The sequence below is a fragment of the Callithrix jacchus genome, chromosome 2 (genome assembly GCF_049354715.1).
Source record: "Callithrix jacchus isolate 240 chromosome 2, calJac240_pri, whole genome shotgun sequence".
Lineage (NCBI taxonomy): Eukaryota > Metazoa > Chordata > Mammalia > Primates > Cebidae > Callithrix > Callithrix jacchus.
The window spans coordinates 84,547,301-84,574,710 of NC_133503.1; the positions used below are offsets into that span (position 1 = coordinate 84,547,301).

A 27,410-nucleotide genomic window follows, 5' to 3' on the forward strand; every position below is an offset into this window, starting at 1 on the left:
TGTGCTAGGCCAGGATAAGCCTTCTTTTAAAACACCATGCATTCTTCTTCACACTTCTTGCATTTGATGGCCAGGCCAGAATGAGTACAATAATCGGAACTGATGCTATTAAAGCTACTCAGGACCTCCTCCTTCTGGTTGCTTTCTGTGCAGATGAGAGCTTAAAGCACAGAAATTGGTCTCCTCCCCCTTTGTAGAGTTAGAATACTGGTGACCTAAATCTTGGGCCCATAAATTAGCTTTGAAGTTGGTGGGCTAATAGGGTTCTATAGTGAATTTTATTTGCGTTACTTGGAATTATAAGAAGAGAAAGAAGAGTGATGTGTCACGGGGTTAGGAAATAGCAGGACAGCAGGTGAGGTTATGGAGCTGTAGATAAAGTTGGCATTGTTTGAGTGGGGAGGGTTTATGACACTATATAGTCTACAAGGCAAGCAACATGGGTATATTTCTTGCACTGGAGTGGAAATATGCCCAAATATTTATAAATCAACATATTTCATAATATTTAGGAAATATAGAGAAATGAGCTAAATGTATATGTATTTATCATAAATTGATTGCTGTAATATTTGATTATTGAGTCCTTAGTATTCAAAAATGGCTCAAGGAACAAGGTTGAGTTTGTCTTGAATGGTAGGGAAGATAAGCAGAAGGCCAGCCATGTAAAGATAGTGATTTCCAGATTATGGAAAATCTGTGTAGGATAGGTCAAGAGAAGGTGCTTGCTGTGGAGGAGTGAGTACTGTATACGTCTTTGAGGCCATTATTATTGCCAGTAGCATGGGAGAGCTAGATAAACAAAAGGTCAGCCACCCCAAAGCAGAGGTGATCTTTGTTTTGATCCCCTTGGCTATGTTCCTTCTGAAAATATCTTTCTGATAAGTTCCTATCCACCTAAAGCCTATTTTTTTTCCCTCCATTTATCAAGAACTTTGCCCTCCACCACCAACCTATTGATCCTTAAAGTGATTTTAAGATAGTACCTCTATCCCATCCTGAGTAGACTTTTAAAGACCAAGGTATGGAATTCAAAGATAGGGACTGGTCTGATAGGAGAGGCATAAGAGCTTTCCTGGTGTCTTAAGTCACACCTCTGGGCAGTTTTCTCTTCTGCCTATTGGTAATGCTGTGTTTGAAGAAAACCTCCTTTGTAAATGTTACTTAAGATACTTGGACATGGTAACAAGGTATAACTGATGAGGTTGAAGCTGTATCTGATGTGTGTGTGTGTGTGTGTGTGTTTTGGTTTTTTTTTTTTTTTTTTTTTTTGAGATGGAGTTTCGCTCTTGTTGCCCAGGCTGGAGTGTAATGGCATGACCTTGGCTCACCACAACCTCTACCTCCCGGTTTAAAGCGATTCTCCTGCCTCAGCCTCCCAAGTAGCAGGGATTACAGGCATGTGCCACCGCACCTGGCTAATTTTGTATTTTTAGTAGAGACAGGGTTTCTCCATGTTGGTCAGGCTGGTCTCAAACTCTTGACCTCAGGTGATTCACCCAACTTTGCCTCCCAAAGTGCTGGGATTACAGGTGTGAGCCACCGCGCCTGACCCCTTGGTCTTAATTTTTTTTTTTTTTTTTTTTTTTGACATGGCGTTTTACTCTTGTTGCCCAGGCTGGAGTGCAATGGCACAATCTTGGCTCACCACAACCTCTGCCTCCCGGTTTCAAGTGATTCTCCTGCCTCAGCCTCCGGAGTAGCTAGGATTATAGGCATGCATCTCCATGCCCGGTTTATTTTGTATTTTTAGTAGAGACAAGGCTTCTCCACGTTGGTCAGGCTGGTCTCAAACTCCCGACCTCAGGTGATCTGCCTGCCTCTGCCTCCCAAAGTGCTGGGATTACTGGAGTGAGCCACCGCACGTGGCCCTTGGTCTGACTTTCTTTAAAAGGGACTTTTATAACTAATTTAAGAAGTGAAATTCAATAGGGACCTAATAAGAAAATGAGATCTTGAGGATTGATACCATCTTGAAAGCAGTATATATTTCATATTTCTTTATTCTGTATTTGTTAATATATTTTTACTTATCTATTCGTTTATATAAGTTGGGCTTTCTAGAATTTCTGCAAGTTTCTAACATATCCAATGAAATTGATTTGAGAAATAGAAATAAGAGAAGTAGTGTGCATAAATGACAGAGATTCTGTGAGGGCAGCTAGCTATGCAAGGTCAAGGCTGCTGGAATCTGGGATTACAGGCATGTGCCACCACACCTGGCTAAGTTTTGTATTTTTAGTTGAGACGGGGTTTTACATGTTGGACAGGCTCATCTTGAACTCCTGACCTTGTGATACACCCACTTCAGCCTCCCAAAATGCTGGGATTACAGGCGTGAACAATACAACTTTTATGAGTAGTGGTACTTTTTATTTCTTCTGAAGCCTTGACTTGGGGAGAGGACAGAGTTTTAAGGTTGACAGAGTACAGGGTTGCAAAATTTTCCATTAAACATCCTGGCACATTCAGAACACAGTGGAGAAGAAATTTACCAGAAAAAATAGAGTAGTAGATTAGCCTACTTCCTGCAAACCTCCGTTGCTGTCGCTGTAAGACCTTTGGTGCTGGGAACTACAGGTAAGGGATGAAGTACAGATCTCACTGTGATTTTGAAGCTCTATTACAGGGTAGAGGCCTGTGTTAAGTACAAGCATGAGATGGGAGAGAAAGCAGGTTCAGCAACTGATGCTGAACTGAGAGAGAACCCAAAGCCCTGAATTGCTTGGATGTTCGCACTTATTTTTCTGGATGTGCTTTGTGGTCTGTTTCTTGGCTGACTGCACATGCTGTAAAATCCACTCAGATAAGGCACATGCAATATTTGGGCACAGAGCATGTCCAGATTGGACTGGGAGTTGCACAGAGGCCAGGTCATGCACGGCCTTGGAGGCTATGTAAAGGAACTTGGATTGTAGTTTGAATGTGATAAGAGACCATTTCAAAATTTTGAGCAAGGAAGTGACTTAAAAAAACACACATACACAAAACAAATCTTACTGTTGACTGTTGTGTGGAGAATTGATTGCAGAGAGACAAGAAGAGGACAAGGGAAATCAGTTATAAGACTTCCACAGTGGTCTTGGTGAGAGAAGATAGCCTTCTTCGGTAGGCATGGAAATGGTGGAAGTGGCAGGAAGTGGTCCCATAGGCCTGAGATGATGAGGATATGGATATATGTGGAGTTGTGAAAGAATGAGCATTAAGGAAAATACCTGGATTTTGGAGGTGGGTGGAATCAAGAGTTGTGACTCAATTTTGATATATCCTGTGGCTGCCAACTGATTATGTTCCTTCCACAGGAAGGCCAGGGCTGGAGACACAGACTGGGAGACACAGACACACACATGGGCAAATAAGTGGGCTCCACAGTTATTGGGTTGGAAGAGGTCACCGCTAGAGTTAGTATCAGTGGAAAAGATGAGGGCCCAGAGGGGGGTTATGGAGCATAGGGGCCAGCACCGTGTCCATTAAGGGGGAAGAAAACCCAGCCAGTCTGGTGTTTCTGGAAAGCAGTTGAAGAAATTCTAGCAAGGAGGGTATGGTCAGCTGTGTCAACTGCTGCCAAGAAGTCAGGTTAAAATGAGACTCAGAATTGATTTTTGGTGACATTAGCACAAACAGTCCTGAGGTAAAGGGGTTGTGATGGGGAAATACGAAAGTCTGATTGGAGTGCTTGGATTTTTTGTGGATGGTGAGAAAGAACAGGGCACAATGAACAGATCACCATTTTCTGTAAGGGGCAACGAGATGAGGGAGTAGCTGTGTTTGTTTTTTTTTCCTTGAGATAGAGTCTTGCTTTGTCGCCAGGCTGGAGTGCAGTGGCTCCATCTCAGCTCACTGCAACCCCTGCCTCCAGGGTTCAAGCAGTTCTCCTGCCTCAGCCTCCCCAGTAGCTGGGACTATAGGCGCGAGCCACCACCCCCAACTAATTTTTGTATTTTTAGTAAAGATGGGGTTTCACCATGTTGGCCAGGATGGTCTCCATCTCTTGACTTCGTGATCTGCCCACTTTGGCCTCCCAAAGTGCGGATTACAGGTGTGATCCACCGTGCCCAGTCATATCTATCATATTTAAAGTGGAGAGCCCTCACAGCCTGTTTGTGTGCTGATGGGAATGATGGGAGGGAGATGGAGAAAGAGGTGTCCACGCAAGAGAGAGAGGAGACAATCTCCTGGAATAGGGTGCAGCCGTCGGTCTCTGGAGCTAGAACAGCCTTCCATTATAACAGGAGAAAGAGAATATGTACAGATTTGGGGGTGGTACAGTTTAAAAAAAAAAAAACTAGAGCGTTTTCATTTTATCACTGTGCAGGGTATTGTTGCTGTGTTAAGGAATTTTAAAAAATACACATGTTGGCCAGGCGCAGTGGCTCATGCTTGTAATCCCAGCACTTTAGGAGGCCGAGGCGGGCAGATCATGAGGTCAGAAGTTCAAGACCAGCCTGGCTAACATGGTGAAACCCTGTCTCTACAAAAAATACAAAAAATTAGCTGGGAGTGGTGGCATGTGCCTGTAATACCAGCTACTTAGGAGGCTGAGGCAGAGAATTGCTTGAACCTGGGAGGCAGAGGTTGCAGTGAGCCGATATCATGCCACTGCACTTCAGCCTGGGCGACAGAGGGAGACTTCCTCTCAAAAACAAAAAAACAAATAAAAAACAGAAACAAAAAAAACCCACACATATTGTAGACGGAAGTTAAATATTCATCTCCCTGTCTCCTACAGTTTAGAAGCTTTGACCATTTTGGGTTCTCACAGCAAAAATATTAGAATGGGGGAGGTGTAAAAGCAGGTCTCAATTATTCTTTCATTCATTCATTCATTCCTTTATTCATTCCTTACTTTGTTTACCCAGCAAAAATACTTAGTAAAAATATTTCCTCAGCAAAAATTCTTTTGAATGTCTATTACATGCCTAGCACAGTATGGGTCCTGGAGGTACAGTAGTGAAGAAACCAAATCTCTGTTCCATGAAGCTTATATTCAAGTTTATTCTGGACAAATAAATACATTTTGGTTGGTGTTAATGTGCTATAAGGGAGAATCAAGCAGGGGAAGGTGGTAGAGAGAGATGGCGGAAAAGAAGAATTTTGTTTGTTTATGTTTGAGTAGGGACCTGTGAGTACAGTTAGGAGTCGTTTGGCCCCCTTGTGGAGGGAACTTTCTAGACCCAGGGAATGGCCTGTGTACAATCCCCCAGGGGTGGGGGAGAGGGAGAGTGTATTTGGTGTGTTTGAGGAGACACCAGAGTGACTGAAGCTTGTTGAGGGAGAGAGGAGAGTTCCAGAAGATGAAATCTAAGATGGAGCTTGAGACCAGGCTCCAGAGAGCCTTCCAGAACCAAGTAAGACTCAGAAAGGTGGGAGAGACTCAGGGGCTGTGAGCAGAGGAGGGACAGGCTGGGACTTACGTTCTAAAAGGATCTCAGTGTGTGGGAACTGAGCCTAAGCTTAACCTCTGGCTTTTGATTTCATTGTCATTTCTCAGTGGTTAAGGAAGAGGGTGTTACCTTGTGCGAATTATATCAACTGATTTCACATGCTAGATTGTAAATATTGAGTCCTTCTTCAGAGAATGGACAAAACGGTACCTTTCTCTGAAGACATTAATTAAAAGAGTATTACTTTCCCCAGAGAATGTTTTCCAGGTGTCTCTAGTTGTGTACACACACACACACACACACGTGTGCTGTTGCATTAATATAGTTGATCTTTACTAAAGTTACAAACAACCAAAATTGGAAATGACAAGGTAATAATTTAAATAAAAATGCCAGTCTTTTTTTGTGTGTGCACTTTCTGGGTTTGAACACGCCTCCTACTTAGGAGACTGGTCTAGATCCCCGGGAAATTAGTTGCATTTATTAAATACTTTTTTGACTACTTTTTTTAAATTCAAAAAGTGGTCAGAAATTGGTAAAAGTTCAAACTATAGTAAAATGTTATATAATGGACAGTGGGTTTTACTTCCCCCTTATGCCCCCCAGCCTGTTCCCTAGAGCCAATTATTTTGAACAGTTTTGTATGTCCTCAAAATAGTACCCGTATGTTCAAGCATATATATTTATATTTTTGTCTCCTCATACAAATCACAGCATATTAAAGAAACTGATCTGCACCTTTAAAATGCTCCTTTGAACATCTTTGCACATGTGTGTTTCCAAATTTAATTACCTCCCAACTTGATTGCATTTTGCATTCCTAGCAACTGTGGAACATGAATTGCCTGTAATTTCTACAATTTAACACTGTGAGTTATAATTTTCTGGCTTTAATCTGTACTAATCTGATAGTAATCTATTATTTTAAATCGCATTTTTCGCTGGGCGCAGTGGCTCAAGCCTTTAATCCCAGCACTTTGCGAGGCCGAGGCGGGTGGATCACGAGGTCAAGAGATCGGTACCATCCTGGTCAACATGGTGAAACCCCATCTCTACTAAAAATACAAAAAATTAGTTGGGCATGGTGGTGCACACCTGTAATCCCAGCTACTCGGGAGCCTGAGTCAGGAGAATTGCCTGAACCCAGGAGGCGGAGGTTGCAGTGAGCCGAGATTGCTTTGCACTCCAGCCTGGGTAACAAGAGCGAAACTCCGTCTCAATCGCATTTTTCATGTGTACAAAGCAATTGTATCTATTTTCCTAAATATTGATAATTTGTAACCTTTGATTAACTTTCTAGTGAGTGGTTGGCTATTTCTTACTGATTTCTAAAGTATTTCAGTGTATATTAATTAAATATATAACTTTTCATGTGTTTTGCAAATTTTTTTATGTGCTTTGCAAATATTTTCCCATCTCCTTATTTGTTGTTTGATTCTGTTTATGCTGTTCCTCTCCCCACCCCATACAAATATCTTAAACTGTCTAGTCAGATTGATTGATTGATTGATTGAGTCAGAGTCTCATTCCATCACCCAGGCTGGAGTGTAATGGCACAGTGTCTGGTCACTGCAACCTCTGCCTCCTGGGTTCTCCTGCCTAAGCTTCCTGAGTGGCTGGAATTACAGATGTCCACCACCACAGCCGGCTAATTTTTATGTTTTTAGTAGAGATGGGGTTTCACCATGTAGGCCAGGCTGGTCTCAAACTCCTGGCCTCAGGTGATCCTCCTGCTTCAGCTTCCCATAGTGCTGGGATTGCATGTGTGAGCCACTATGCCCAGCCAAATAAATTTCTTTATTAAACTTGGAGTTAGAAATGTCTCCCTAATCCAATACAAAATCTCATAGCCATAAAAGGCAATGAGTTATAAATCTGACTATAAGGCCGGGCGTGGTGGCTCACCCCTGTAATTCCAGCACTTTGGGAGGCCAAGTGGGCGAATCACCTGAGGCTAGGAGTGCAAAACCAGCCTGGCCAACTTGGGAAAACCTCATAGCTGGGTGTGGTGGTGCATGCCTGTAATCCCACCTATTTGAGAGGCTGAGAAATGAGAATTTCTTGAACTGGGGAGGCGGAGCTGCAGTGAGCCAAGATCATGCCACTGTACTCCATCCAGCCTGGGCAACACAGAAAGACTTTGTCTCAAAAAAAAAATTTTTTTTTTTTTAATTCTACTGCTTTTATGGTAGTTGACTATTTTTATGGTCTTTAATTGGAAGTTATGATTCTCATCTTCTTGGTTTTGGGGGTCGTATTTCTACTTAAATAATTTTTGATTCAGTATCCAGAAGTGTTGAATTCTTAATATAAATATTATTTCTTAATCATAGCTGTGCATCTGTATTATCTGAAGAGTGCTTCATTGTTTCCATTTCCACAAATATCCAGACTCAGGTCTCCTAACCCTTATTCTGATTCTCCAGCTCTAAAGGTTGGCTCCTTTCCATGCATTTAGCAAAAGCTTCAGATAGCTTATTTGAACATATCTTTTCCAACCTGCTCCCTCTCTCCCCCTGTCCCCCTCCCTCTCTCAAAGGAGAGATGTTAGGAGTGGTTGTTAGAATTTCTTGTGTGTGAGTGTGTGTGTGCATGTGTTTTTAAAGGTTCTTATAGAAAAATCACCACAGTATTGCTTTAAATATGACTTCATTAAGGTGCTTTACAGGTGGTTAATTAGTGTACTTGGTCAAATGGGAGGCAAATGGACTAATGATTTGCAACTCCAGCCCTAGGAATATTTACAGCCAGTAAATACACTTACTAGTGTTTCCCAGAATCCTAGGGCAGAAACATCCCTGCACAAATGAATTGCTTAAGTAGTAAAGATGAGCCATAGCTTTGCTTAGTTAGCCATTTTGGTTTAGTAGCATGTAGGTAATTGCCATGGAGGCAGGGGAAACGTTTTGGGAGTGTATAAAGCATGAAGTTTTAAGTATTACTGCTATAGGTCAGATCTGTGCAGGTCATCTGTTCTGGTCGTTTGGGCTTCAGAAAATTGCCATTTTGCTATTGTGCCCTCAGCACGGAGCATAGCCAATAAGTCCTGCTGATGTTGGCCACATGTGGCCTTTAGGTAGATTGTACCCTGTCGCAGAACATTTATTCTTGATTCCTTCCTGGGTCACGACCCAGGGGAGAAGCTCTAGAACTGGGAACTAGGGGACTGGTCCCACTTGAAGATTTGGCTTTCAGTTCTTTTTTTTTTTTTTTTTTTGAGACAGTCTTGTTCAGTCGCCAGGCTGGAGTGCAGTGGTTCGACCTTGGCTCACTGCAACCTCTGCCTCCTGGGTTCAGGCGATTTTCTTGCCTCGGCCTTCTGAATAGCTGGGATTACAGACGCCCACCACCATACCTGGATAATTTTTGTAGTTTTAGTAGAGATGTGGTTTCACTATGTTGGCCAGGCTGGTCTTAAACTCCTGACCTCAGATGATCTGCCAGCCTTCCAAAATGCTGGAATTACAGGCGTGAGCCACCACATCTGGCCTGGCTTGAGTTCTTTTATGACCGGTGGGCAAAAGCCACTGTCTGTGAACCTTACTTGCTTCCTGGTTATGTTTCTGACTGTCTTTACTGTTCCTAAAGAGTTGTAATTTCCCCCATTTCTATTTATTGCACTGCAAACACATGTCGTTTATCTGCACTTTTGCTGTTTTGTTCTGTGATGTGTGAGTGCATGTTTCCCCTGCCAGCCTGGGACCCCTGAGGGCATGGTTGCCATCTTATTTCTTTTTATCTCCCCAGCACCTAGCACTGCGCCCTCTTCTAGGTAATGCTCAGTCAATATTTGTTGATCTGAATTTTCTTTTAGTAGGGTTACAGAGGAAAAAAGGGTCTTAAGAACTAGCTCTACGGGTTCCATATCTTATGTCTTTTCTTCCATGTGGAGATGGTTGGCAAAAACATTGATGGGAGTTACCTGGATTTTCTTGTATCTTGCATTTATGTGACATTTTTTAATTGTCTAAAAGCAGTATCGTCTGTATGATCAGTTATATTGCACCTCGTTTCCCAGGTGTGGTAGGGCATGCCTGTTGAATTATAATTGTTTATTTTTATTTTTAGACGGAGTCTTGCTCTGTTGCCCAGGCTGGAGTACAGTGGTGTAATCCTGGCTCACTGCAACCTCCGCCTCCTGGGTTCAAGCGGTTCTCCTGTCTCAGCCTCCCAAGTAGCTGGGATTATAGGTTCATGCCAACACACCAGGCTAATTTTTGTATTTTTAGTAGAGATGGGGTTTTACCATGTTGGTCAGGCTGGTCTCGGATTCCTGACCTTGTGATCTGCCTGCCTCAGCCTCCCAAAGTGTTGGGATTACTGGCATGAGCCACCACCCCCAGCTAGTTTTAAAGAATAAAGATGCTTTACTCAGAAGAGTCAGGCTGTCAGAATAACAAATTGTTATGGTATCCTGTTTGCAAAAATCTGCACCAGGCAGATTTTTGTCTGATGATTTTTTGTTACCCACACAACTTTCAGGGCTAAAGTGAAATGCTCCTTCTTTCTAAAGTCATTATTCAAAAGTAAGAGAGAAATGTTTATTATAATTTATGGCTTAGATGTGACCTTGGGAAAGTTGTTTAAGCCAAGTTAATGATTTAATTTGAAAAAAAAAAAAAAAAAAAAAAAGGCAGCCCAGAGTTTGGAGTGTAATTAGATATTACAAACTCAGCCATGAATTTGGCCCCTTTGTCTCTGTTGAAATTTGTATAAGTACATGAAGCATGGCCCATTCTGACACTTTAGTTGTATAACCATTGATTATAATTATAGGTCATTGATAGTCATAACTGTTGTTAAAAAGAACAGTGGTTTCATTTATTTTTACCTGGAAGTTGCCCATTAAACATGGTATGTTATTAAAATTTCTTTTTCCTAAAAGTATACTTTTAAGCATACATTCAGTAGACTGAAGCTATACATGTTTACTGTGAAAGTCTGTTGCGCCTGAATGAATTCCAGTGTTGCTGTGTTAGGTAGCTATAGCATGGTTGTGGTTTTTGTAGAGCCTCTACTCAATTTTATCTTTCTTACCATTCACACTTTTTGCCAGAAAAGAAATAGAAAAAAGAAATCTCATAATCAGAAAGGTGACAGAGAAACCTCATTATCAGTTATATTGTAAAAGAAGATGACACTCATTAATGAGAAATCTAGCATCTTTTGGAGTGAGTGTCTAATACAGTGTCAACTCAGCTTTGGAGTAGTTTCCTTTTTGAGACACTCCTCTTGCCCTCCAATACGTTCGCTCAGATAAATTACTTACTGAGAAGGCTGTTTTTTTTTTTTTTCTAAAATAAAAAATACAATCCATGATTTGTAATCTCTGTACAGTGCCTGGCGTCTAGCTGCCCAAGGAACATTTGTTGAATTCAATCGCACCTTAAATGATGTCTGAATACTTCCAAAGCCATACATACCCTCGTTGGTTGTTTTGCTGTTGTTGTTTTGATAGCCTTCCAAGATCGTTAGAGAGTATGTCATTGTTCTGGATCACAGGTGAAGAAACTGAGGTTTAGAATGAATGCATGTGTTTTTAGTCTAGCAAATGTTTACTGAGTATGCATTGTAGTGAAGAGGAGGCACAGCTCTTGCTTCTGAATTTACTGCCGGGTCAGTTCTCATCTCCTAGGGTTGGCATTTTACTGGGCAAAGAAAGTACACACACACATAAACATTTGCTTCTGTAATTACAAGGTTTCTCAGGCTCTACAGATCTTTGAACCCCAGATGAAGACTCTTTGATCCCCACATAAAGAATCTTTGATTTAACCATTGCTTGTCAACAAGCCCTTGAATTAAGTAGCTGACTTAGGGGGCAGATACTACTGAGAAGCAACAGGAACCCATGCTTCTTTTTCCTCCTCTAATGTTTTTCCCACCACCCCATGCTGATTTTGAAATGGTGAACAACAAATGAAATAACAGGAAAACACTTTGTAAATATAGTGTTCTACAGATATAAATGCAAACAAATCTGTAAGTGGTAGGGAAACGCAGACCACACATTTTGTGGTGTGGCTTATGCTCATATATTAGGGAGCCTGCTGGAACCCCACTAAACTGTTAGTTGCCAGCCGTTTGGTTTATTCTGATCATTTACAAAAATATAGCAATCCTCACTGGTATGTTAAATACAGACATCACTGGAATGATTGCTCTGCCTGTGGCATATATCTTTGCAAGTGTTTTCTGTATATGGATTGTCAGAGCTAGTTTAATTCTAATTGCAGAACTAAGTGGGGTTTATATCTGTCTTCTTCAAATAGTTGGAAAGAAGACGTTTAAGCACTTAGCACATATTTTGATTTTTGTTCTACATTGAAAAGAACCATGTTAATTTCAAGAAACTCATTAATGTACAGGTCAGTACTAGTAGGTTCTCTTAAATATTGGTGGATGGCAGAAGTATTAAAAATGGCATCTATGTGAGGAGATTTTACAAGATTTCTGACTTTGGGGGTAGAGAAAAAGCCAATGGATTTCCTTTTGTGCATGTTAATTTAAACATAATTTAATAATGACTTCATATGTTTCATTCCAGCATGAAAAAGGGACATGGAGAAGGCTTGCCTGTCTTTATTCACCAAATAGCAGTTTTGCAGACCCTTACAAGTTCCCATATGCTAGTGAAAAACATTTTCCAAGAAATTGGCAGCATTGCACTTTGTAGCTGATGCCAGCTTCTTCCTTGGGCCAATTCAACAGAGAGGAGAGAAAAAAAAATGCCTTGTTTTAGTGGCTGAATTACTCTGACAAGCTTTCACATCGCCCCTCCTCTTATTAATATTCTTTTTGATGTGAGCTTGTAAAACAGAGGATTGGCTGTTAATCTCCAAGATCTCAAGGGCTTTTGGCAGTGGCCCATAATTGATGTGTTCACATGGCTGTTGTCTGACTACTAATGATTAGACAGCAGTGTTATCTACCAGCTAAATCAGTGTTGCTTATAAATCACACTTGATAAACTGCAGTTTCATTTCTTCAAAGAGTTCGTACATGTCTGCATACTTTGATGGAAGTGCCAGAGGCATTTCATGATTCTTTGACAGCTTAGATTAGGTTTATTTTTCATTTCTATTTGACAAAATATTAGACTTTCTAATGCATGTGAAAGAGAATTTTTTTGTTCCCCTAACAAGGCATTTAAGGAGTGATAAGCAGAGAAAGATGACCTGCTTTTAGTGGGAAGACAAACAAGTTGGGATGGCAGGTCCTAGTTTTGCTTTTGCTGCTTACTCCAAGGTGAGTGGAGTGGGGCCATACCATCTGGTACCATGCCACTCTGAAAGAAGAAGAGAAGAGGCCACCAGGGAGGCAGTTTGCAGAGTGTGGGCCTGTGCTCAGATTGTGACATGGTGGAGCAGTGAGACTGCACTAATTGTTCAGCCATGTTACGTGTTGAGCCCGTGCGTCAGGGTGTGATTCTCCTTTGTACACGGGCAAGAGAAAGCAAAAAGGATTTACAAGAGGAAGAGGTAACAGCCATAGTATTCATTTTCCTCCTTCGCTGCCCATATGGGGACACTTGGCTGGCCACAGACACACCCAGAGTCCCCCATCTGCCCAGAACTCTGTGTACTGCAGACATAAAACCGGGTTGCTTGTTGCATGCACATGGTGGACTTTGAGAACTTCTGCTAAGTTTTGGTTCTTTATTGGCTACAAACTCCTGTGGTCTTGAGTTAACTTTCCTTATTTATAAAACTAAAAAAAGGAAAAAAAAGGACTAAATAATGTCTAAGGTCATTTTACTGGTCTTAATTTCAAATGTCTTTGGGTTGTATTGTTCTATAACCTCAAAAAAAAGCCTTTTTGCTAACATTAGTTAATCTTTGTTTAATTTTCGAGACCAAATATTAGTTTGCAAATAAATGGTTAAATCAGAATGGTTTGTGATTTTAAGAAACTGATTTTTAAAAAGTGAATGAGTGAATGAATGAATGAATGAATTTATTTGAGGTGAAGTCTTTCCCTGTCACCCAGGCTGGAGTGCAGTGGCACGATCTTGGCTCACTGTGACTTCTGCCTCCTGGGTTCAAATAATTCTCCTGCCTCAGTCTCCCTAGTAGCTGGGATTACAGGTGTGCACCACCAGGCCCAGCTAATTTAAAAAATTTTTTTAGTTGAGATGGGGTTTTGCCATGTTGGCCAGGTGGGTCTCAAACTCCTGACCTCAGGTGATCCACCCACCTAGGCCTCCCAAAATGCTGGGATTACAAGCGTGAGCCACTGCTCCCAGCCAGCAAAAATGTGTTTTAAAAATCACATTTCTTTTAAGAGAAGTTTATATAATTTTAAGATGTGTCAGAGGGTACATATTTACTCAAAATTTTCAACTTTTATTCAGAATAAAATGATGATCTGTGACAAAAATTGGGAGTGGGGATTTTGTTAATAAATTGTTAAAGTTTAACAAGTTATTAGAGCTCTAGAATGCAAGAATGCAGGAGAATGCATTTAACACTAAAGCTACCTGAACAAATTTCACCTACCCTACTCTACCCCACTCCACCAAAACAAAAGTCCTGTTAGATTTCACTGGGCACTTCCTTTCCCGTCCTTAATTCTAGGTGCCAAGTTTATTCCCCAGCTTCCTAAGAGTGGCTTTGACATGAGCACTACTTTTTCCTAGGGTATTTTAGGACTGTAATTAAAATAAGCACTATAGTCAGGGAATAAATGTTTATTGATAAGTATTAACATTGATGAACAAAGGTACTTAACTAAGCTGCTTATTCAAATGACTTGTGGTAGAAGGAAATCCCCTCTTTTTTGTTAAACGAAACAATTTAAATGTAAGTTGTTTTGGTTATGGTTATTAGATTTTAATGCACTGTGGAAAAATACCCATGATTAACTTAGAGAAGATAGCCATTCAGTGATTTAAATAGATGCTTCATTTAGTTTTGATTTGTAAAACAACTGTATCAGTTTCTAATGCAGCTATAAAATACGAGAAAAATGCATTAGAAGGTATGGAGTATGGTTTTCATTATGTAAAATATGTATGTATAAGTAAGGGCTGGTTGGTAATATTAAAAATAAAAATAGTGATAACATTTAAAAAGATTTTTTACACCACTTAAAAATAATATTTTCTGTTAAAAAGCAGTATACGGACCTATATCTGTGAGCTTTATGAAGTGTGTATATTACCATTATTGCAAAAAATAAGCATGCCCTTTTTAATTTTAGAAAATACCAGTTTTTCTTGACTGATGATTTATATCATGATTCAAATCTACTTGATTTAAATGTAGCCTAGATAATGCTAAAAGTGTATTGCAGGTGTTGGTCGACTAGCTAGAAATTATTTTATTTTATTCTATTTATTCTATTTATTTATTTATTTATGAGACGGAGTTTCGCTCTTGTTACCCAGGCTGGAGTGCAATGGCGCCATCTCGGCTCACCGCAACCTCCGCCTCCTGGGTTCAGGCAATTCTCCTGCCTCAGCCTCCTGAGTCGCTGGGATTACAGGCACGCGCCACCATGCCCAGCTAATTTTTTTTTTTTGTATTTTTAGTAGAGACGGGGTTTCACCATGTTGACCAGGATGGTCTCGATCTCTTGACCTCGTGATTAACCCGCCTCGGCCTCCCAAAGTGCTGGGATTACAGGCTTAAGCCACCGCGCCCGGCTGAAATTATTTTAATGGTTAAGGGAGTGCATAATAGAAATATTTGTTTTGCTGTAGTTATGGGAAGCTCTGTTACCCATAATGTGCTTGTACTTTGATATTAGACACGTTTGTAAAAATAAATAATAAATATTCTGGAAACGTGATGCCAAGGTTGTGTGATCCTGTTTACCACCCCTGCTATCTTTCATTTCTTTGTGGCTTCATTTTTTTGTGTTAAAGAGTAAATAGGCCAGGCGTGGTGTTTCACGCCTGTAATCCCAGCATTTTGGGAGGCCGAGGCAGGTGGATCACATGAGGTCGGGAGTCGAGACTAGCCTGACCAGCATGGAGAAACCCCATCTCTACTAAAAATGCAGAACATTTAGCTGGGCGTGGTGGCACATGCCTATAATCCCAGCTACTGGGGAGGCTGAGGCAGGAGAATCGATTGAAAACCTGAGAGGCGGATGTTGTGGTGAGCTGACATTGAACCATTGCTCTCCAGCCTGGGCAACAAGAGCGACACTCCATCTCAAAAAAAAAAAAAAGGAGTAAATAAGGTGACTTGGTAACTGTGCAAGGATAAATGGATAATAACATTTATTTTTATTTACATTTGTATGTTCTTTTGAGACCATTTTATAGAGTTTGTTTCATTTAATTTTTGAAGTGCCCCTATAAAATAGCCAAGGCAAAGCATTCTTAGTTCTTATGGATGTCGACACTAGACGTAGAATATCCTGATCTCATTCTTAGGCTGCTGTGATTTTTTCTAGGACGTCAACTTTTAGAAGAGGAAAAATCACTGTTCCATCCAAATAAGATCTAAAGAACTTTAAATATTCAATTATAAATTCATCCCTAGGTATTTTGAAGGATTTCATTTAATTTGAAAATTGTCCTCCGATTTTCAGAGACTATAGCCGTATGTTTTGAATGTGTTGGTTTAGCCATGTGACAAATTAGGCAAGCCCTATGAACATGTGTTACCGAGATTGGTATCAGCAAGGACAGTAATAACTAACATTTCTTGAGCACTTATATGGTAGAGATACTAAGGGCTTTATATAGGAACTCTCTTTTGATGTGTCTTTTACATTAAATACAATTAGGTTATACTATAATCCCCACTTTATAGGTGAGGAAATTGAGGCTTAGGTAAGGTTAAATCAATTTTCAAGATTATACAGCTAGTAAGTAAATGATCTGAGATTCAAATCACAGACCACACTCTTACTTATTACACTATATTACCAAGTTCAAAAGCATCAGTGAAACATGTCATGTGTGACATCAACCTGTCTGTTATCCTCTGTGAGAAGTAGCTTCTAGGACTGATGGTCTTAGCAGTTCATCCATGACTAGACTTCTGGATGAAAGAACCCCAGGTTTCTAGGAGGGATTGTTTCATTTCTAGTCTACAACAGAATGTGTTTGAGAACATAATTTTTTCATCTAATTCATTCACTTGTGGGGAATTAAGATAAAATATTCTGATTTTTAAGCTGAAAATGTTATCAAAAGTGCATTGCAATTACATAGTAGGCTCAAGTTTCTTCTTTTAGGAATAGAGAGGTATAATACATTGATCATTTTTTTTTTCATTTTCAGGCAGAGTCTCACTTTGTTGCCCAGGCTGGAGTGCATTGATGCCCTCTCGGCTCACTGCAACCTCCACCTCCCAGGTTCAAGCAGTTCTCCTGCTTCAGCCCCCTGAGTAGCTGGGATTACAGGTGTGTGCCACCACGCCTGGTTAATTTTGTATTTTTAATAGAGGTGGGGGTTTTACCCTGTTGGCCAGGCTGGTCTCGAACTCCTGACCTCCCGTGATCTGCCCGCCTTGGCCTCCCAAAGTGTTGGGATTATAGGCGTGAGCCACTGCACCTGTCCTGACAATGTTGTTTTTTTAAAAAGTCTAGTTCTCTGTAAGTTCTGTGAAGGGAGGGATCTTGTCTGTCTTGGTTATCATTAGCACCCAGCACATGGCTGGTATAATAAAAAGATGTTCAAGAAATATTGAATGTTTTAAGTTATGAGTGCTTAAGTTAGAACTGGAATGTGGCTCCTCGTATCTCTTGGTTTATGACTTCGGTTTTTGTTTTTTTCCTTTTTAAGAGAGTTAGGTAGTAGTAGGTACATTTATTATTATGTTTCTTTATCTCTCATTGAGAGATGGGTCTGGACGTTTACTTTTAAAATCTCCTACACTTCTCTCCACTCAGTACTCCCTTTTTTCCCTTCCTTCTGGCCCTATTCCAACATACCCTTAACTCCCCTCCCCCCCCAACATATATTAACGTCCAAGAGTAACCTAAATGAGCTCTTGAATTCACTAGAGCAAGGATTGGCAAACTTGTTCTGTAAAGGGCTGGTAGTAAATATTTTAGGCTTTGCAGCCCAAGAGGCAACATCACAGATATTATGTAGGTACTTGGATAATAAGAGAGAAAACAAGTTTCCATGGAGTTTTTTAATTGACAAAATTAAAAATCCAATGACAATTATTGAGCACAGTGTTTGGTAATACAGGTCTACTAATGAGAATGAAATTCTTTTTGTGGGAAAGAATAACATTCCACTTAATAAGTGTTCAAAGTTAATGTTTGCTGTCTTTAAATTGATTGCCGAAGTTCATACGTAGAAAACGTTCTTAGCTTTCAGGCCTTAGGAAAACAGGCAGTGGGCCAGATTTGGACCATGGGCCATCATTTGGTGACCTTGTAACTAGACTGTGGACTGAGAAATCCCTAAGCAGGGTCACTTGCCCTCGATATTCCTTCTCCTAAAGGCTCATTGCTCTAAGGACTGGAAAGGGAAGAGGTACAAGTGGGATTTGTAGAGTGGAAATACCTCAGGGAACTAGTGAATGTAAAGATACAAGAGTAAGAGAGAAGGGAAGGAAAGAAAGTTGATCTCTTCAGAGACCAGTGGTGATTAAGGAGCATATGCCTCAGACTCATCGGATTGGGAAGGCCAGGATCAGGTGGTGGGGACAGAGGTCTGGAAAAGCTTTATTTAGGATACTCATAGCTTTTGTGATTTAGCTTCCTGAAATGAAGGGCTCCTTATTTTGGCCATCAGTGGGACACAAAGATTAAGGGACATGGCATTTGGGGATGGTGTCTGGTTTCTCAGAGATCATGAGTCATCTAATGGAAAAATAGGTGACTGCAGCCATGGTGGGGGGTCATTTCTTCACCTGAATTGAAACAAAATGTTCCAGGTTGGTGTAGGGGCAACACTGTGCGGCTGCCACTGGCAGTTAGGGTGAAATTAAAGGAATTATTAGGAATAGCTAGAGGGTAAGCAGGGACCCTGGGCCAGCTCCACAAGGTGGGCACTGTCTCCTTGTGGCTTCTCCATGGCATCATTGGACACCAAACTGCCGAGACCTGCCTAGTCTTAGAGCCCCGCTCCTTTGATTACCGTCACCCCGCTCTCCAGGTTCGCCAGTTCCTCTCCAGCCACTCTGCTCCTTTTCCACTCTTTGTGGCCCATCACTATTGAGGTCTACAGCCCCTTCTCTTTCCATTCTTTGCATGTTCCCTGAGCCATCTCAACCACTCTGCTGGCTTGATTACTTTCTCTGTGCCAGGGGTCACAGAGATGATCTAGAATGATCTAATGTAGATCATTCTCTTTGAGTTCCAGACAGCTGTGTCCGTCTGCCTGATAGACATTGCCCAACAGGCAATCCTCTGCCCATCCTCCCTGTCCCAGGACATGACACTGTCACCAACGGAAATAGAGCCCTGGGGCACATCTTTGAGTGTGTCTTCCTCTGCCACTTTCCTGAGTCTGACCTCTCCTCCCTATTCCCCCATCCCTACCACAGGTGCCAGCCATGTCTTCTTGGAGGACTGCAATGGCTTCTTTTCTTACTTATTTTTTGTAACGGACTCTGGCTCTGTCACCCAGACTGGAGTGCAGTGGTGCGATCTTGGCTCACTGCAACCTCCACCTCCCAGGTTCAAGCAATTCTCCTGCCTCAGCCTCCTGAGTAGCTGGGATTACAGGTGCGCACCTACAGCCAGCTAATTTGTAATGGCTTCTTCTTGTCCGTCCTCCAGTCTTGCCCTGTCTTACCTGTTTTCCCATGGCTTCCAGTGTGCTTTATACCACATGGACAATTGGATCCTCCTGTACCCCTGCTTTAAAATCCTCAGTGCCCTCTTCCAACTTCACAATAACCCCCTGGATTCTTAGCCCGGCCTGGGCTCTTGTGAATTCTCTGATATTCCAGCCTCAGCTCTCCCTGCTTCCCTGCTCCTTAAAGTGCCAGTGCCTTCACAGAATGTGCCATCCAGAGCTGCCCAGCTCCACTCCGCCTCCCATCCCTTCAGGCTAAGTCCTCCACTTCCTTAAAACCCAGCTCAGCATACTCCCTGCCCCACCCTCCTGGTGCTCCCACAATGCTCTGGGCTTAACTGACCATCTTCAGCTCTGACCACAGCCTGCTCTGCGGCCGCTGCTCATCTCCCCGCCTTTGGCACATTGTGGCACCTGGCACAAATTTGTTTGATGAAGGAATGACTTCTCCAACAGTGAGGCGGCTTAAACAGCAACCCATACAAAGGGGAGGGCATGGGATTAATACATGATCCCCATTATACAGACTGGGTCCTTATGCCACCTTGGACTCACTTGTGGATTTCAGGACCTCTACATGAGGAGTTGAAATAATAGTCTCCAAGCATTCGCCCTCTCCTCTCTGCGTTAGTCTCTGTTTACTTTTACTCTACGGTGGAATGGCTTAGCATCTTTTCATTAAGAAGTTAGTTTAAAAAAATAATAAAAAAATATTATATGGTCATTGTTAAAAATTCAAGCAGCACAGAGGCTATAAAATGAAAAGTGATTCCTTCTTCCTCTGTATGTTTCTATACTGGCAAAATTTCTGAAAGAACACACAAGAAACTGTTAGAAGAGAGGTTCTCTCTGGAGAGTGATCTGTTGACTTTTATTAATCAAATCTGCTGTGTTCTCAGGTGGGGAAATCAAATTCTGGACCTTTGAGCAACCAGCTTTTTTTTTGTGCAGGGGTCTGTGAAAAGAAACTTTTAAGTGGGTTAGGGTTTAGAGCTTGGTAGAGGGCATGATAGAGCTCATTGAGACAGCCTATGGCCCCTTGTTTTTGCTCCTGACCCTGAGAAGTAACTTATCTCTTAAGACTTAAGTTTCCTCACTTTATAAAATCAGATGAGAAAACCCACCCTTGCTTTTCTCTAGAGCTGTAGTAAGAATGAATGTCTCTTTAAAGAGTCCTTGAAAATAGATATGTAGTTAAGTATTACATAGGGATGGAAAGATCACATACATGCACGTACAGAGAGGCTGTATGAAAGCAGGAATGCAGAAGCTTTGTCTTGTTCTCTCTCTCTCTCAAACATTCCATCTCTGTGATAAACTATGGAGAGCTTTAGCCAATTGCTTAACTGATTCAAAATGAAATTACATTTTCAAAACTTTGCTTAGTTTATTAAAATTGATCAGTTCTTTGGGTCAACATTTGGGAGGTAGGGAAAGAAGAGGCAGGAGACATACACAAGAGACTTCTTAGACATATGTTGAATTGATGTGAGCAATATTCAAATTTTGCAGGGAGGAAAGTGAACAGTACCACGATAGTATCCTGGACAAGGAGTCAAAATTGTCTTCTTCTGTGGCCGACCCACAGTGACAGTGCTTTGGAAAAGCAGGTTTTTGACCTTTTTAAGATACCACATAGCTCCCATACAGTGTGACACAGGTCCTTCCTTTTCATTTAATTTGTTATGACCAGCATGTTTTGAGTTTGTAATTCAAATATGTAAAATTTTGGTTGAAAATACTCCTTTCAGGTGGTTGCAAGTGAGATTCCCTAAAAGAAGGTAAGAAAAATAACTGATGTTGGCCAGATGCGGTGGCTCACTCCTATAATCCCAGCAATTTGGGAGGCCGAGGCGGGCAGATCACCTTAGGTCAGGGGCTTGAGACCAGCCTGGCCAACATGGTGAAACCCCGTCTCTACTAAAAACATAGAAATTAGCCAGCATGGTGGTGCATGCCTGTAATTCCAGCTACTGGGGAGGCTGAGGCAGGAGAATCACTTGAATCTAGGAGGCGGAGGTTGCAATGAGTCGATATCATGCCACTGCACTCCAGCCTGAAAAAAAAGAAAAAGAAAAGTAACTGATGTTAAGCTGAGAGAAATCTGAATACGGTGATGTTTCCAAAATGGGCTTTTCTTTCCTTTTTCCCTGCCTTTCTTTCCTCTTAAAATCATGTCCGAATCCAGAAGCATGAGGATGAGAGACTTCTAACCTTTCTCTGATTTCAACCTAATTTCAAGGAGAAATAAGAGTCACACAAGGACAGTGTATTTATGAATGACCAATATCAGCTAAGATACATGCATGATTCATGTGTTTTGAAATTGGTTTAGGCTAATGTAGGCACACCCATGTTTAGCAACATCCAGTTATCATTGAACTTTCTTTTTAAAAAGTTTCACTCTTACGGTATTGGGAACAAGATCTAATTGATAGAAATGGAATTTGTGTGAAACTTTACAGGAGTTCAGCTTTGTACAAAGGGCTTTGTGAGAAGGATTAATTCAAGAACAGAGGCTTTTTTAGTACATTTATGATGGTCTCCTTTGTGGCTTAGTTTTGTGCTTTAAGTGTCTTTGGAAATAGGATGAGAGGAAATCAGAGAACTCTTATGAACAAGATATGAAAACACTGATCATTTACTGCTACTATTTAAAGCACACACAGCTCTCTGAGCAGTGAAAGATGTCAGCGGCACTTTTGAAACAGATTAAGTATCTGTGGCTCAGCAGTAGGACAGGTTTTCAAAGAACGCAAATGAGGCTAAGTATGTGACAACTGATGTGGTGTGGTAGAGGAGAGTCCCTGTGCCTGCTCCCCCTCCACCAGTATTGCTTTGCTATGGAACTCTACACAGTTCAAGGCCTTTGAGGGAGGAATTTAATTTGGCTTCATAACAAAAGAAATTTAAGACATTGAGTTGAGTAGTTTAATTATATTCTATCTTTACATACTACCTTCTGCTTTGCTTTGAAAACTGTCATGGCTAGAGAATGAAGTTAAAAATAGACGCTGCTGTTTAAAGCAGATTTTACACATGTAGCTGGGTGTACGTTCTCTTGCTTTGTGACCTGCCTATAGGGACCCTTCTGGCAGTCAGACACAAACAGGTCAGGGACCCCCTTTCCCCTCCCCCAAAGCAGTGCCATGCAGACCCTGGATTGATTTATTTGTTTATTTAGAGACAGTCTTGCTCTGTTGCCCAGGCTGGAGTGCAATGGCATGATATTGGCTCACTGCAACCTCTGCCTCCTGGGTTCAAGCAATTCTCCTGCCTCAGCCTACAGAGTAGCTGGGATTACAGGGGCCACCACCACGCCCAGCTAATTTTTGTATTTTTTTTTTTTTTTTTTTTTGATAGAGCCTTGCTCTGTCGCCAGGCTGGAGTGCAGTGGTGCTATCCTGGCTCACTGCAACTTCCGTTTTCTGGTTTTAAGCACTTCTCCTGCCTCAGCCTCCAGAGTAGCTGGGAATACAGGCATGCACCACCACGCCTGGCTAATTTTTTGCACTTTTTAATAGAGACGGGGTGTCACCATGTTGGTCAGGCTGGTCTTGAACTCCTCCTGACCTCAGGTAATCCAACCATCTCAGCCTCCCAAAGTGCTGGGATTACAGGTGTGAGCCACCGCACCCAGCCCTGGATTTTGGCATTCTGAAATTTTGGCGTGGCCAGGGTCCTAGCTGGAAGTGGAAGCATCCATCTTAGCCTCACTGGCCTTGACGCCAGAACCCTGGTCCATTCCCAGGCTAAGTCTTACTAGATCAGCTGCTAAGCTTGAACAGCACTTGAGGGCAGGGTTGGTCTTTATACCTGGTGATGAGAAAGCGGAAAGGATGGTGTAATTCCCAGTCTGTGCATAGTTGTAGTTTTAGAATTGGATGATTTAAAAAAACAACTACAATAAAACAAAAGCTGAGCTTGGGTTTCAGTAGAGTTTTAAAGTAAGGTTTCTGAAGGGCTTGTAGTATTTGCTTGCAAGCCCGAGACTCATTATTCTGAACTATGAGTAATAAAGGGTGATTCAGGTATATTGCTTCCAACATACAGAAAAGGGTCAGAAATTACCCATGGAGAAAGGTTTCTTTCCACCTCAACTTCTATTTTACATTTAGAAGGGTTTGCGTTTGATGTTAGACCAATGTGGGGTCAAATTCTGGCTCGGCCACCGACCCTGAGTGACCTTTTAAGTTACTTAAGTTTTCCCACGTTTCCTTTTCCTCATCTGTAAAATACTTCCCTTAACAATTTTGTAAAGATCAAAAGACAGAATGCACAGTATAATCCCTCCTACACTACATGTGGTAAGACAGTTATAATCCCTCTATGTTGTATGTGTTTAAAGTAGCTGCTGATCTTACTAGTTTTATGAGAAAACCCTTGGACTTTAAGATCAGAGAGCTTTGGTCTTGAATTTCAGCTCCTTGGATAAAGTTGCCCATCCTCTGAGCTCTTCAGTTTTTCTGCTTCTATAAATAGAATGTTGTGAGAATTAAGGGAGATAGAAAAAGTCTGGTACCTTAGACCCTCTGTGAGAATTTGCCCATGTTGTTTTCTCAGCAAGCTGCAAAGCATCAATTGCTTTGATCACGGCTCTGAAAGGAAGAGTTGTCTCCACTGCGCTTACAAAAGGTGGAATTAGAAGTGACCAGAGTTCACTTGGTACAGGTTTGTCCTTTAGGGATGGAAATTCAGCTTTGATGATTAGTTCTGGAGAAAAGATCAGTGCCTAATTTAAGGAAACGAGTTTTTTAAGCTTCTCTTGCTTTGCTAATGAAGCAATGATGGCAGGCAGAAAAAGGGTGGTTAAAATGCAAAGTGAGAGACTGCAGCAGTGGTCACCTCTAAAGAGCTGTGATTGCCCTTATATGGTAGTGGAGTCTCTTTCTAATGCTTTCTAAATGAAGAGGTGACTGTGGGCGATCTCATAAAACAGCCCAACACCAGGATATGTAGAAAACGTGAGCGTTAAGTAATCGGGCCCCAGCATGCTCATAGAATATAAAAATACTGACTCTGAGCAAAATAAAACACCATTCCCCCTCTGGCTGTCGGCGATCCCGGGAATAAGGGGTTAATAGCAGAATAGGTGTGGAAATTTTTGGCAACAGATGGGAGAAAGCTGTGGCAAGCTTCCTTGTCAGGGTTTAAACCTGACCCCAGGCGAAGAACAAATCTCTGTTCCTTCTGGAGGCTTGCTTCTTTCTCGGCAGCCCTGGGTTTCGACTTCGCCTTCTACCTGGCAGCAGAGCCACCTGAATGTCTCTGTTGGGTCCGGGTGGAGCAGGAGTGCTCCAGGGAGCACACTCCAGCCCTGTCCTGGCAACCTATCTTCAATGGCTGTCAGTTTCCTATTACTGAAAGTATCACTGACCAACACAGTCAAATGCCCCAGTGATGAAAAGCTGTCCCCACCAACACTCCAGCTTTGGCTTCTTCCTTCCTCAGCAGCACCCGGGAAGCCCTTGAAAGAAGGTGAACAGAGAAAATATTGCCAGCGTTTCCCTGCAGATTGCCCCCTCCCCGCCCGCCCTTCCCCGAAACCCAGCCCTCTGCTTACACACACTAAGTGCTGCTATCTGTGTAAATAACCTTTTCTTCCCTGCCTCCCTTCAGCCTCCCTGCTCCCAGCTCCCATGCTCTTAGGCTCTCTTGCGTGATAAATAGCCAGGCTACTGCTCAGCGTGCACCAACACCTGGGAATAATCATGCAAAAATAACAGTGAGAGACTGCCGCACGTCTGTTCTTGACATTAACTTTCCTCAGTCTGACAGGCTGCCACCACCAGCTGTTAGACTTATGGGTCTTTTTTTTTTTCCAGTGGAGATGGCTGCTTTCCTGCTTTCCTCTTTTTTTGGGCTCTAATAGGTTACATCAGTGTCCTATCAAGACGACAGAAAAGAGCTTTGACAAAGAAACCATTGCTAAAACAGACCAGTTCTCTATTCTGATATTTTATTCCAGTTATTAGTATTATTAGACTAATAATCCCCCACTGATTTTTAAATGAGGAGTATCTGATTAGAACTATATTAGCGTTTCTCCCCTCAGAAAGGGATTTGTAGTTGCCTCTTGTGAATTGCCTTTGAATGTAGCAGATACTAGCATTTGGTCTCATAGGGCCAAACTGCCTATCGATTTCAGGTCTCAGGTATATTTGTAATAATGATACTAATATTGACAATAGTGATAGCTCCTATTTATTGAGTGCTACCGTATACCAGGCCCTGAGCTCAGGTTATTTGTCTGATCTTATGTAGCAGTCACATGAGTCGTGTGTTATTTCCGTTTTACAGATGAAGGCACTGAGTCCCCAGAGAGATCAAACGACTTGCCTAAGGTTTCATAGCTAACAGCAGAGCTGGGATTCCAACTCCCAATGAAGACAGATTCCTGCACCACCCCTTCTTCCATTAACACCCTACTTTTTGCTCTCAGGCCACCATGAAAGGTCCTTTGGTCGGGGTTCTACAATTATTGTTGTAATTTTGCTGTATTTGTGTGATTATCTGATGAGTATCACAGTCTTACCCACTGCACAGTCAGTCCACAAGGACAGGGACCTGGTCGGTTTGGACCACTCTTGTTCCAGCAGGTTGCATGGTGCCTGGCACACAGCAGGTGTGTAGTAATTATTGGGTGGATGTGTGATAGAGTTGAGATGAGCTGCAGTAGACGGTTAGGACAGCAGTGCATGAAAAGAAGCTGCAACTAGAGATTAGGAGGAGGAGATTTCATTGTAGTACAGGACTCATCAGGACCTTCATGGTGATCCCATCATTGCCATAAAATTGTAAAATGGGGTGGGTTAAGCCAGTTAGTTGACTGCTACCAGATGCCAGTGTATGAAAGATGCAATAGTTCCCCAGGCTGAGCTTCTCAAGGTTAAGCCCCCTTTCTTATACTTTTAACATCCTTTAACTGCACTTAACCATGCATTTGGAGGGGATTATAGATTTATGTTAAATATAGTAGGATATAAAAAGGAGCTTTGGAAGGTTGTGTGCAGGGTTAGGGAACTGTAATATCAGACCAGGGACTTTTAAGCCAGTGTTTACTGAGCTAAGCACTATGCTGAGCATTCACTTTGCATGGATTATCTCACCGAGTCTTCACTGCAATCCTTGTGGGGGTAATTGTTATTATGACTCCCATTTCTTAGAACTAGACACTGAGTCTTAGCGAAGAGAAGCCCAGCAACTTGCTCAGGGTCCCACACAGCAAGTACTGACAGGGTCAGCATTTGAACCCAATTCTGTCTGCTCACAGAACCAGAGGTTCAGGGTGTGCCTCCTCACTGGAGGGAGTCCTTGTGGAAACTCTTTCCACCCTCTGCCGTAATGACCTTCATTGGTTGAAGAAATTATGGTTTCGTGTATGGATCAGTGACCTGAGAAATCAGGGTACAGTGGAGTTGATCTTTTGGATAAGGCAAAAATAACTACTGAAAATGCTTTAAAATGCTGCTTTGCATATGATATATGTTTGACACTGAGATACACTAGAGAACTGAAACCTTTTGAGGGGAGCAGCTCCCACTGGGTGCATTACCTAGCAGAAAGAATTGGCCACACTCTTTGAATTACTTCCCTTCCACCCTTCTTCGGTTTCCCAGTGTATGTTGAACTCCTGTCAATTTTCTGCTTCTAGGATGCCATTGTTTTATGTGTACCTGGGCTGCCACTAGAGATAGCTTATTACACTTGTGCAAATATGAGCCATAGTTTTCCCTCAACTGAGTAGGGCAGGCTAGGCGATGTTCTGTGATTGTTTCAGGGAGAGGCTGGAAGCACAAGCTCCAGCAGCCTCTGGTTGGGCAAGTCATGTGGCAAGGCTGCAGTGAAGCTCAGCCCTGTTAATGCCATGAAAAATGTGGGCCCAGCAGAGCATATTATCTAGTTGTTATTTTACGAAATAGGATACATTTAAGTTCTTCCCTAATTTTTAAAGTGTTGGTGAAAAAAAAAAATTGGAGTTTTAAAAAGTAACATACTTGCCACATAAAAACACCTTTTGGAGTGGCTGTAATCCCCATCTGCAAATTCCATTCTAATTGGTGACCTCCAAGGAAGAGGGGCCTATGGTAGGTCATATGGGTAGACTTTGTGCTCCACCTCCTCCCCAGTCCCGACATCTCACAGGGAATGAGGGGAAGGTTCTCCTCACTGGTAGTGCTGGTCTGGTACCTATGGGAATGGCAGTTCTGAGCCACCATGAGACAGCCGATACTACAGTTGAAAAACAAAGAGAGAAATACACTTGTCCAAGTCAAAGATGTGAACCTTGAAACAATAGCAACTATCGG

The 27,410-nt window shown here is 41.9% G+C and overlaps 1 protein-coding gene across 9 annotated transcripts in view; it reads left to right on the forward strand.

Moving 5' to 3' along the window:
• ZNF608 (zinc finger protein 608) overlaps nt 1–27,410 on the forward strand; it is a 115,859-nt gene that overhangs the window by 20,194 nt on the left and 68,255 nt on the right. The window contains exon 1 of one of the 9 annotated variants that reach the window (XM_078365817.1): nt 5,161–5,348. The exons of the other annotated variants lie outside the window; for them this stretch is intronic. Within the exon in view, the coding sequence (XP_078221943.1) occupies nt 5,295–5,348 (54 nt within the window). The 5' untranslated portion in view covers nt 5,161–5,294. Of the gene's footprint in view, nt 1–5,160; nt 5,349–27,410 lie in introns of those variants that run through there. 9 annotated transcript variants of the gene reach the window in all.